General features: G+C 42.7%; 1 protein-coding gene across 1 annotated transcript; it reads right to left on the bottom strand.

The window, feature by feature from the left end:
• Positions 1-5,134: 5,134 nt before the first annotated feature.
• Positions 5,135-10,848, bottom strand: purab (purine-rich element binding protein Ab). Its single transcript, XM_079269334.1, has one exon. It carries the CDS (start codon positions 10,795-10,797, stop codon positions 9,952-9,954), a length of 846 nt encoding a protein of 281 aa, XP_079125460.1. The 5' UTR covers positions 10,798-10,848; the 3' UTR covers positions 5,135-9,951.
• Between the last annotated feature and the right edge of the window lie 2,762 nt (positions 10,849-13,610).

Here is a 13,610-nt window from a genome sequence, read left to right as displayed (position 1 = left end):
TATATATATATATCTTTGGCTCTGGGCGCTGCGCCTCTGTTGCTCCGTATATCGTATTAATAGTGAACAACAGGATCTGAGATCCTTTTGGGGACTTGGCTGGAAACCTGAAGTCACAGCTGGAATCCTGGATCCTTGTACAGACCAAAATGCTGAAGTGGAGCTGACTTTTCAGAGAGGAACTACCGTTTTATAACGCCGTATTGTTAGGACGAATAACTGCTTTCTTACAGGGAGACTTCCCCTTATAGTCACTTTGGCTGTTGTGCTAACCATTGTTTCCCAATGTTCTAGGGTAGCCCTGTGCTGTACTATAGGATCGTGGCAAAAAAAAGTATTGTTGATTGTTATGTTTTATTTAAAAAAAATTACAACTTCGGCACCTTGATGTCAGCATTGGATCTGTCTTTTTGTCTGTTTTGTTTGTATATCGGAACTGTTTTTTGACAGGATGCTTATACTATGTAAAGGACATATTTACTGAATATTTAGTCTGTGCTTCATAAAGTAAGCTTTTATACAGAAGCTTGTGCTTGTGATTTATTAATATTGTCTACTCTGATAAAACAAAGAAGCTCCACAGCAGGTTAGCAAACTTGAGTGCCACTGACATCCATGATGTGGACGTTTATTATATTATAATATATTATGAAATATATAATAATGCAAACATATTTTGTTCAGCACTGTACAAAATTTCGAACATGTGAAAGCATTCTTTTGTGGGGAGTTCTCCCTGATATCTTTATCCTGCAGTTAAGAGCTACATTTGAAAGGTAGCACACTATTTAAGTAGAGTATGAAACAGCTGGCCACGAGACCAAAGCCACATGTGTTCACTTACATTAAAGCCACACACAATAAACTAAGTATGCCAGAGCATCTGGCATCCTTCATCCTTATAACAAGTAATTCACCTTCACAGTGCCTCCTGGCATTCATAATGTATCATACCATAAAACACAGACGATACATTAAGTCCACCAAAAAAAGCATTGGACAGTCTGCACCGTGACGCCTTTTAAAAGGATGGTGTAGCATAACACCAAACACCCTGTTAGCGGTATGAATTCATGTACATCATTCATACCTTTTGCAAAACAAGGCGTGGAGTAGCTTCCAGTAAAACATGGTGTAAACGCATCGCTGTATCATCTCCCCATTTTCTTTTAATGCATCAAATGTAAAACTTAAAAGGCAGCGCCCTCTCCCCCTCAGGTGTCTTGCAGTGTTTCTCCTGCATCAGCAGACATGTTGGAGAGGCTCAGCTACAGCAGCTGAGAGACGCTGATTACAGTTATACACTCATGCCATGATACTGACTGCTGATACTTCCCATCAGTGTCAAATACACATGGCTATTTGTGAGCTGCTTTGACCTGGAAGTGACAAATCTATAATTACATTTTAGCTACAAAAAAATGAATGATGTAATCTTTTCATAGTTATATTGAACGGACTGCTCTCAGCCGGCTCTTGTTTGGATTGGTTGAACAAGATAAACATTTTATTTGTAGCAGTCACTATGGTAACTTAGATAAGTACTTACTTTATTAAATGGATGTCCTGTTCAACTGTAAGCGCAGTGCTACTGTATGTCTCAGGCATTAATAGCACTCCGCTCTAGAGAAGAGAATCGCTATAATTTGTCCGCATAATAAAACATATTCTTCTTTGTCAATGATATGATTGTTACAAGCTTTTTGAGTGCACTGTCCGCCCTGATATTATTCACTCTGGACTTCTTTTCATTGGGATTTACGGTAGAAGAGATTCAATAATGAGCATTTTTTGGAACTAGCAGGGGTTCACATTCTACCCAAAATATGCTGTCATTTGTCTCGAGGACATGAAAAACTGCGAAGAAGTGGCCCAGTGAACGTAACATAACATGATACCTCACCATACTAAGAATAAGATAACAGCAATATTAATATGATATAGTTACTATATTATATTATATTAAATTATATTACATTATATTATATTATATTGAATTATATTGTATTGTATTGTATTATATTACATTATATTATATTATATTAAATTATATTACATTGTATTATATTATATTGAATTACATTGTATTGTATTGTATTATATTACATTACATTACATTACATTACATTATATTATATTATATTATATTATATTATATTATATTATATTATGTAGCTGTGAACCTGTCCAAACCAAGACTAGCACAATACCATGTTGGCATATTAATACTTTGTTTTCTGGTAATTATTTTCGGGGAAAAACAGACCAGGTATAATGTTTGATGATATAAGAAGATATATTATATTTATTTCCAGCAGATTCTCATAGTACACATAGTACACCTGTTACTTTAACAGATGTTAATGCTGCTAGGCTAGCTAGTTAGTTTCTGAGCCCCAAAAGTGTCTCGTGAGCTCACTTTAATCTGCAAAAGTTTGAGCAGACTGTGTGACTGAACAACAGAGAGAAGAAACTCCACACAAAAGTAAAATGTGTACTTTATCCTATTACATTGAAACAATTGGTTTAAGTGTTTAACTTTGTCCAAAAAAAAGACAGCCACTTTGAACCTTACACCCTGCCGTAGTAGGTGACGTAACAGTCAGGAACAGGGTTAGCCTCGAGACGTTGTTCTATTTTTTATTCTCCCGGAAAACATTTCGATTTTTCATCGTAGGAAAAAGCACACGTGTTACCATAGGGTGCTACTGGTAACGTGGCTCTCTTCTATTTAATGTTAATTGTCCCAAAGGGCCATTGTGACTAAATTAGTGGAAGCTAGTTTAATAGCGTAAGCTAGTTAAATGAAATGTAGTGCTAATTGATTAACGTTAATTAGTAACACCTGTGGTTCTCCTGCTGTAACATGGCTGTTTTTGTCTGCCAAGAAAAGATGCATTATGTGGTTAATGCGAGCTTTCTATTAAAGTGCTATTTTATTCAAAGCGTGTCTGATCCACAAAAAGTCTTTATCTAAATACATTTTTATTATTTTGGGTCTTTTCTTTCAATTACAGTAACTCTCTCTGAGACCTCTGGTACCAATACATTGTAAGCTAGTTTACCAGCTAGCTAGCTAACCAACATTAACCAACTTTGATTGCTTCGTATATTTTTTGCTGCTGTAGCGAACAAATTTCCCCTTGTGGGATGAACAAAGTATCTATCTATCTATCTACTGTGTGTTTAAAGGCGAGTGCAGTATGTTTGCTCCTTGAGCCCTTCAAAGCTTATAACAGAGCACAAACACTGAGCCAGTAGAAACGACCAGAATGTACTCGAGTCTTAATATTCCGTCATCCAGCTACCCTTCGGCTGTAATTGCATCAGTTTGATGCGGCACAGACAACTGCAAAAAGACCACACAGCTCAAAAAGGAAGGACTGTACTTCTCAAATGAAATAGATTCCTTCCACCACTATGCTAATACCTGTTATGTGTCAGACAAGTCACTGCTTGAAACTTTTTTATTTATTAAGCAGTGTCGACTTCATAACATGAATAATCTAATTATGTTGTGGTTACTATATCACAATCTTAGCCCCATTTGTTCTTACTGCGTCCACTGTTCTTCACATTGCACTCAGCTACGAAGTGAGCTCTTCACCCTAACCCTGACTGTAGCTGCTGGCCCTGCTACACGGGCCTCGGGTTTGCAGAGTTATCCCCTAAAAATCCACTAAACACAGTGCTTAAAGTTGCCAGTGTGAAGCGGGGCTTATTCAGTAAACTATGGATTTTTTACGTCACGTTTTTGTTGTCGAATCTATTAAAGAGCAGTCACGCCTCATTCTAGAAGAGAAACATTAGTCTGGGAGAAGTGCAGTGTGGATCACATCGTCCTGGGCTTAGCTTAAACCTGGGTTGAATGGGGCTAAGTCATGCCAGGGTCCACTCGCAGCAGCCCAGGATATGCTGTGTGAAAAGCCTCATTTAGTTTGGTTCACAAGTGACTGGAGAGCTGAGTTTAATGCGAGGTGCAATCTGTTTTACTGCTTTTGGTGCAACGACCCTCAGACCGAAAAAACTCCTCAGCTGGCAGATAAAAGATTCATCAGCAGAGACTTCATGTGGAGTGAAAGATAAATGTAATACACGGTGCACAATGGAGTGAAACGTGAAGTGCCTTTGGCGATGAAACCCCATCGTGATGTAGTGTATTCAAGTAGAGATGCCGTGGTCACGTCAGTACTTCCCCATATACTGCATGTATCAAAACAGTGTTAATTAGCATACAGATATGAATAACTATTTCAACATTTAATGGATATTTCCATATGTTTCTTTTCATTTTCTGTAGTGTTGAGACAGTTGTGCAGAGACAGGGACGTGTGGAATGACTTTATTGCGCGATTAGTCATTTTTCAGACAACAAGGCTCCCCAACATTAAAACAAACAGCAATGTACAAAACAGCACACCCGTTTTCTTCTTTTTTTTTGCCATCAACGGAAATTTAATAAGGTAGTGATAGTACATAACAGAAAGTAATGAAGTGTAAGGACGCGAGTTATGATGTTGAGATGTATAGGATGAGCTTGATGTCAAAGCCAAAGTAAGCACCATCGTCATGTCGTCAGGAAAGGCCATATTTCAGTAAGAAATATTCTAGACGGGGTGAGGAGAGGATAAACATGATACAAGAGGGTTGTTATCACAGTTTTCAGACACTTTTACCAACTAAAAAAAGAACAATATCGGTGTAGCACTACTTTATCATGCAATTTACTTTAGTAAACCTTCTGACACACAGACAAAATATACTTCGATAAGTAGAACTCAATACATCTCTGTCCAGCAATAGTCACAAAGCCTGTAATTTATACTCTTTGAATGTGAGATCCCTATCAAAAATAATATGCAGATTTTTTATTTTTCTTAATATATCTAAAGTGCAAGTATTTATCCATTTTTATTCAATGCTTTCTGTAAGTATAAAATACAAAGGAAAAAAACAGCAATATGTTTTTCCTGTTTACATGTTATATTTTTCTGAAAGGAGGAGCATCATATATAACAAACCATATATATATATATGTATATATATATATATATATATATATATATATATATATATATATATATATATATATATATATATATATATATATATATATATATATATACACACACGCCACAGATAAAATATTTTTGAAAGATACAACATATTATCTCATATGGGGATGGTAAAGGGATTTAGACCAAACGGTGACATGGGATATGTTCATTGTGCATTGACCCCACCCTTTAAAATCCAGGATCCATTTCCCAACATCTTCATAAAACCTTTTGAAAGCCTGTCTTTGTAACTTCAGTAACAACAGTAGCCTGTAACCGTCTGCAGACAGGATGGACCCCGCTACTCGGTGCAGTGAGCAAAAAAAAAAAGAAGACGCGCTGAATGAGCTCCTCTGTCAGCCGCTTTGTGATGAGTCATATCGGTGCCAGAGGCTGCGATTGGCTGCGTGATCAGCCGGGATCTCTTGAGCGGCCAATGAAAGACTACAACACTGAGGCCGGAAACAGAGCGGATTTGGTTGGTGTTGGAAGTTCGGTCTGTTTTCGGCCAGTAGTTGTGGACGTTTGCTGTACTTGTGGCTGTTTTGAATGTGTTCAAACACATGAAGAATGTCTTAAAGACGGGAGGAACAAGCGGCTGGAGCCATCATAGCAACCTGACTTTGAGGACATGCAACAAGTAGTTACGGCTGCACTTTTGAGTTACGTCCGCTGTTACATTTCTCTTCATTTCCATCAGTTGAAATGTGTAAAGAATGGTCTGGTCATTGTTTGAGCAACAAACAAAATAAAGAAGCTCTTTTGAATAAAATTGAACAAAACACTGCAGTAATAACACACAAAAGGCCGCATTACATCATGATTCAGGATTGCTACGATGGCTGCCGCTGTGTGATAAATCAGAACGCCATTCTTGTGGCTGCTAACAGCTTCGGTGCACCGTCACCAATGTTCACTGAACTTTGCCAGAGCCACTGAGGACAGCACACAGCTTGACCGCTGACCCTCGACGCGCAAAGCAAAACAAAAGAAAAATCTGCCGACCATTTTGCATTTGAGTCCCACGAATGGATGAATGTGTGAACGACACCGGGTGAGCGCTCGTAAACGCAGGAATCTGATTCGATCGCACTGTCTTCAGCAAAATCACAAGAGCGTCGTTGCTCTGTAATTTCGATAGAACGGAAAAAGCACAACTGACCCAGTAGCACCTGGCGATGACGCTCTGTAACACAACAACAACACGCCGTTTCATCTTTCAGGAAATGTGTGCGTTTCACAGAGTGAGGCACTCACAAAGTGAACTCCGTGAGCAGGTTCAGGCTCTCCTTATGTTCGGCCATTACGGAGAAAGAGAAAGAAAGTGTCGTATTTCTAATCGTCCGCTGAAGCACGAGCCTCCTGGAGGCCTGGATTCAATAACGCTAAAGCTGGAACACGTTGGGGAACAAGTGCTGTATCACAGCAGAGAGTCCAGACTCAAGACGAACTCAGGTTGACCTCAGATGTGCGTTGCCTGGACACAGTCACAGGTGGCTCGTATGTGTTTAATATAAATGGGCTTTTTATAATTCAAAGGGCAGTGTGAGGAAATGTAGTCGTCTCTGTAAGAGGGCACAGAGGCTCCCTGTTCTTCTCCAAAAACAGAGAGAAAAGGCCTAACTGGATGTGTCCGACAGCCGGGTCAGCAGTTCGTGGTGAGGCCGCTGCTGGTAAGCCCCGACAGTGCAGTGCCAGGCTTCATCAGGCCTTTCACCAACACTCGGAGACAAACCTGGGCCACGACGTCCTGTGTGGAACAGATGGGATTTTCTGGAACATTTTTCTTGGCTCTATTTGCCGCAGGCATGCACAATCGAACGCAGAGCAACTTTTAAGCAGCTGGGATTCAATAGGACTTCTGATAAGGGGGGATTCTGCTTCAGCTGTCACACAGGCCCAGGCTGTAACCACGTTAGCGTGCGTTTACCCAACTGAGGCCTCTGAAGCTGCAATCCACACAGCCTGTTTCCCCTTCATGCCACCCTGTCGTCACATCGAAGGCCACCCTGCTTTGAATAAAGCTGATAGGTGAACCAACCACTGAGAGCATATTGACAATCGTAAACTAGCACTTCAGTGTTACCTCATTACCGCAAGCACAATGAGCCAGGGCCTCCTCTTTGACACATTGAATCATGAGCTGGAAAAAGAGGAGCAGACCTGAGATCAGAGTCTGCCCACGTAAGAGGGAAGGATCGAGATCCTCATTGTAGAAACAACAACAGAACTCCGTGCTTCGGGCCCGCTTCAGGCCGATCACTATCGCCTATGCTCAAGTGAAACCGCAGACGAGCTAAAGTCAAATCGTAGTTCCAGTCGCACTCAGGCTGCAAACACACCGTTTCCTGGCTCCTCGTGACAGGAGGCCTTGTGCAGTTCTAGACACCATTCTAAATACTTCAGAGGCCTCCCAAACACCCAGATAGCGACAAGAGGCCTCAACGGGGAGACTATGACGGTGTGTGTGTGTGTGTGTCAGCCAGCCGTGGACCCAAGCCCCAAGATACTACTCAACTCCAGTGTGGGCCACTGCAGAGAGGCTGACATGGAGACAGTTAGAGGCTGTCTGTCTGTCTGTCTGTCTGTCTGTGTGTGTGTGTTGGAGAGGACCGAGGAGGGAAAGGGTTTTTCTCTGGGGGGACTCCGTAGGGGGACGTTAAACACCCTCACTAGTCTACGTGCACTAATAGGCGGTTTACAGAACAATGACAGGAAAAAGATCTCACTACGAGTCTGACGTTTTTATCACTTTGACCAAAGTGCATGAGAAGAAAGACTTCACATTTCGGAAACATAATGCAGATTCATCAACCTCATCGTCATGCTTTCAAATATCTACCCATCACATAGCCTATACATTTTTTTTCGTCTATTAATAGTCTATACACGTGATGCAATGCCGCGAACTGGCACGCACACAATATTGCACACTAACATGAGACGTCCTGCGCTAGTCGGTGGCTTCCTCTCTGCCCGGGAGGGAGAAACCCGACACGTCTTGGACAACATAACGTAGAGCAAAGAACTTCGAAGGAGAAAAAGAAGAAGAGCGTCAGAATAGAAATAATGCAAAAGTGACAGATTCTGAGTGGCGAGGGCCCCCAAGGAGCGATGGAGGGGCTGTAGCACCATAAAGAGATTGATACTGCCTCGGCCCCGCACTGATGGGCCTCCACATCCACTAAACTGCACTCAGACTTGACGGCACGGCCGGCTGGCCTGCCTGTCTGTTAAACAGCATTCATCTCTGCTCTGACAAATAGCCTCATCCAAGCTACTCCTCATTTTCTTCTTTTTTTGTTGTCGTCGTTGTTGCTGTTTTTGAATTTGTTTTTTAACATGGTGCATATGGTGTGCAAAACATCTCCCAATGAATCCCCATGCTGACACCAGGTGGTACGTCCTGGGTCACGCTCCTGTTCTAGGGAGAAACATCTCTACTCTACTGAGAGGCGACCAGGGCAGGGGTGCTGCTAGAGATTCTGGGCACAATACAATTAACCCCCCCCCCCCTAGTTTTTAAAGTGTACGTACAGCAGCACCTCATCTTTCTGAAGGGCCTGCTCTAGCTTGGAGCTCTGTTTCTGAGCACTATAATTGTTGGCCCCCAAGCTCCCGGCAGCCTTTCAGCTTTGGTGTTGCCACCCAATGCTCCATGCACCGCAGGAGGCGCGCGAGTTAACGCAGCCCCGGTGGGTGAATAATTCGGCCTACATAACAGCACTCGTCAATGAAAACGTACAACGGTCGAGGTCACAGACCATCCACGTGAGAAAACGTAAACGAGTGGAGTGTATATAAGGCACGGGTCGTAATGACGTCAGAGAGGATGCGGACGCGTCTCATTTTTTACTTTTTTTTTGTTTCCGCGCCTTTGCGCTCCCACAGGTGGACCTATATCCTTTTTGCATCCCCCACCCTCCCCCAGAGGGAAAAACAACAAAGTAACAAAGAAAAAACTTAACCCACAGAAAACGTGGGAATCTTAATTGATGAGGATTTTCTTTTTCTTTCTTTTTTTTTACAGCTGATTCACAAAATCATAATTAGTACATCTAAGTCAGCACTTTTTTTTCAATTCAGTTTATATGGACATGGTGCAAGAGGGTTGATATTCTAGTAGCTCAGAGATAGAGGTTTATCTCATTTGTTTGAGGCGTGCAAAACAGGCTTTTTTTATTTTGGATTCTTTCCATAACGGCATGATAGAAATGCTTTCATTAGCCTGCAGCCTTTAGGTCAGATTAAAGACGAGAGCCTATCTTTGCCAAACTTCTTTTCAAAACACGGGCCTACACACATACTGACAGGTGCGTACAGGCCTGTAGTGCCGCGTTCTGCAATTCATACACTTTTAGAGCGCTTTCATATTTATTCTACGTACCTTTATAATAAACTATACATCTGGTCTCAGATTTTGGTTTCATAAAGTCCATAATATATTCTCTTTGTGCTGATGTCAAATATTCGTCATTTTTATATAATAGACCTCTGGTTTCACTTGTGATTAAATCTTAGTATATTACCAGTTTGAAAACATTTAAACATGATTTTTCTTTTTTCTCGAAATAGCTTTGATGTGTGCAAAATCGGTGGTTTGATAGAGATATAAACACTCTGCTCATTGTCATTTAAATCAAGTAGGTAGGAAACAGTTCATATCTTACAGTTCGATCCTTGATAGCAGCGGCGTACTGTTACATGGGTGGTAAGTGGGGTGACATCCAGTAAAATGAGCGAGGAGGCAGCAGAGCTGCTGCCATGTCTGTGGAGGTTGTGTGGGGTGATTCCCTTGGAAATTCTCGTTCTATTTTACAGTTAAAAGTCTCGTTTTCTTTCAGAGTTCAGTTTAGTCTTTGTTGTTTCTCGTCTGCTCTCGTTAAGATCCGCGTCAGTCGTCGTCGCCGTCATCTCCTCCGTGCGGGCCCTCGGGTAGCAGTTCGGAGGCCCGTTTCTCTCTACTCCTCTCCTGGATCTTCCTCATCTCCTCCGCGTATTTACAGAAGGTGTTGCCGAATTTGGACCACACTTTGCACGGAACCGTGATGGAGTTCCGGTACGTGGGCTTCACCTCGCTGACCCGCATGAAGACCCCGTACTTGTTGGAGCCCACGTCGAAGAAGAAGCGCTTGTTGTCGACCGTGAGCGAGGTGCCCTCCGGGAGCTCCGCCGGCTCCTCGTCCACGCCGTAGTCGTCGATGAGTTTGGCCAGAGCGTCGCGGAACTCGATGAGACCCTGCGCCGGCAGAGCGATGGTCTGGCCTTGAGCGCTTCCCAATCCGGGCCCCCGATTAACGGTCTGACGGATCCTTAGGAACCGCCCCCTCTGGTTCTCTTTCAGATCCATGTAATATTTCCGATTCTCCCGCACCAGGAATTCGCTCTTGAGCGCCCGCCGGGGCTCATCTTGCACTATGTCCGGGTTGGTCGGGCCTAGCTGGGCGTAATGTTCGATAAAGTCCCCGAGATAATCGCGGAACTCCACGGCAACCGACATAGAGAGAGTGAGGCGGCTCTTATTTCCCCCAGCCCCGACCTCGGCTATCTTTAGGAAGCGGCCTTTAACATTCTGCTTCACGTCAAGGTAGAAGCGCTTGTTTTGGATGTCGACGCGCTTCGAGGCGAGCTCCTCGGTGTCGTGCTGCAGCCGGGACATGGCGCCCATCGCACCCGGAGGCAGCGAGCCGGGGCCTGCGGCCGGCCCTCCGTGGTCACTGCCACTGTCTCTGTCCGCCATGATGCTGCCTCCCTGCTTTACCTTCCACCGTCTCCCTCTGCCTGCTGCAACCTCGACTGCCCGTCAAACCGCTCCGCCGCTCTATCGCGAGACGAGAGAAGAGAAGAGGGTGAAAAAAATGAAAGCAACTGTAGTCGGTGTTACTGTAGTACTGCGAGCGGGCTGCGTTCAAGACACTCGCGCTGTTTCACAGGATTTTCACTTCAGCCAGTCAGTGTAGCCTCATATTGCAACTGAAAGTGAACCCCCACCCACGTGAGCCTAAAACACTGCAGTACTAACATCAACATAGATAGATAGAAAGACATATAGATGGATGGATGGATGGATGGATGGATGGATGGATGGATGGATGGATGGATGGATGGATGGATGGATGGATGGATGGATGGATGGATGGATGGATGGATGGATGGATGGATGGATGGATGGATGGATGGATGGATGGATGGATGGATGGATGGATGGATGGATGGATGGATGGATGGATGGATGGATGGATGGATGGATGGATGGATGGATGGATGGATGGATGGATGGATGGATGGATGGATGGATGGATGGATGGATGGATGGATGGATGGATAGATAGATAGATAGATAGATAGATAGATAGATAGATAGATAGATAGATAGATAGATAGATAGATAGATAGATAGATAGATAGATAGATAGATAGATAGATAGATAGATAGATAGATAGATAGATAGATAGATAGATATAAATGAAAGTATGTAAAGGTCACACCTGTCTGCATCCTGTCTAAAGTTAAAAAAGGACATGAACAAGAGTCATACCTGATGATTATTGCTGTGGGTGTTTCAGCACCACGGACAGCGAACCCGAACAGTATCTGTGGTCGGGGACAGAGAGAGGGAGAGAGAGGGAGAGAGAGGGAGAGCAAGGTGAAAGACAAATTTCTGAATGAACAGATGATAGCTGTGTGGGAGTGTGAAGGAGGGGGCTGATACACTGTGAAGCATCATGAATCATTACCCTGTGATTGGACTTGCTTGCCTGCCACTGTTTCTCAATGGCCTTGAAAGGGTTCGTGTGGAAAGTAGCAAAAAAGTTTGATACAAAACTAATATTTTGGACAATCAACATGTCTGAAATATTTTTTAAAACTGCTTGAATTCACAAATATGAAATGAACAAACAACATAGAAAACCATCTGGACAGGTTTTTGATTTTGGAATGAAACTGTCATTCATTTAAAGTGTATTATACAGTTTATTATTCCTGCGATACAGCTATGTACCCATATTTCAGTTAAGATTGTTATGTTTCAGCACTTGTTGATGTTTTTGTAGGCGTTTATTCAAGTTTGACTGAACCTCGCTGTTAAAGGTCATATAAGGTACAACATTAGTAAACACCAAACATTAGGTGTATGAGGTCTTCAGCCTTCATGGGGGCGCTAGAGGTGAAATTCTTGGACCGGCGCAAGACGGACGAAAGCGAAAGCATTTGCCAAGAATGTTTTCATTAATTAAGAACGAGGGGCGGAGCAGACCTCAAGTTAGACGAATGATGTGGGTGACTTGATGGATGTTGATAGGATAACAGCTTAATAGGATAAAGGCTGTGGAATATTGTTAATATCAACAGACACAATCTGGAAAGGGAACACAACACCATGTGCTTTAAATTGTTTGCATATTTTCTGTGGATCAGCCTTTTCTTTAGGAGATGTTTGAAATGGAAAGAAGTTGATATATATTTCAATCAGGAGAGACAAATCAGATGAAGAAAAGATAATTGTTTATTATTGACAGACGATTCGTGATGATAAAGTCTCCAGTCTTTGGCGCTTGGACTCTACAGGGAGATTTGTAATGGAGGGGCGTCTGCCCTGAGCAGCAGCAAGATATATATATGTATATATATATATATATACATATATATGTGTGTGTGTGTTTGTGTGTGTATTTATTCACACTGTAGGCCAAATGATAATGACAATAATGATGATAACAAAAGCCACAGAAATCTGAATTATTTTAAAAGCATTACGTACTGCTATAATTAAATGTCCGAACATCCATTTTATGCCAAACATACGTTTGATCTGACTGATGAACTGATGATGTGTTAACCTGGAATGTAATTGGCCTTATAATCTTTAGCATATGTCCAGTCATTTCCACAAGTCGCTTGTGTTTGTTTTCAGAACCATGGACAGCGGATGGTGGGCTTTAAAAACAGTTGGTATTTGAGTTTGCTCATGAGTATCTCTTGTGATTTAGAAAATGAGGGAAAGAGGACTACAAAGAGGAAATCTGGGACAAGTGTGCCAAGACATATTCTACATAATAACTGTTACAATAAAGGACGTGGTGTCACTGTGACAAGTATTTGTTAGCATCAGAGACAGAGAGCATTAGCCTGACAGTGAAGCAGTTTGGACAGCAATTGTGTCATGAGAGGCCAACCCAAGCTTCTGCGTTACCAAAAACAGCCCCTCTGATCAGTCCCACGCGGCTCAGTACGAGTGTCGGGGAATCGTGGAGGCAATTGGTGGCAGTCCTCCCCGGGTTAGTCAGTGGAAACGTTTGTTACTCCCCTTCGCTTTGTCAATGATTTGCTTTCAAGGCTAATTTAGAAATTCTTAAATTGTGTGTGTGTGTGTGTGAGGTCTCTGAATGGGGTCTCTAATGAATGCATGGCTGGTTGAATGACTGAAGGGGAGATCGGTGAATGAATGGGTGGGCAGTGGGCGGTGAGGGTAAGAGGTGGGGGTGGGGGTGGGTCAGTACGGGACGGATCACAGACTCTGAAGGGCTCCCTCTTGAAATAATGTTCTGATC

This window comes from Melanostigma gelatinosum, assembly GCF_949748355.1.
Source record: "Melanostigma gelatinosum genome assembly, chromosome: 5".
Lineage (NCBI taxonomy): Eukaryota > Metazoa > Chordata > Actinopteri > Perciformes > Zoarcidae > Melanostigma > Melanostigma gelatinosum.
The sequence above is the reverse complement of the archived record's forward strand: the minus strand, read 5'-3'. Positions and strand labels throughout refer to the sequence as shown.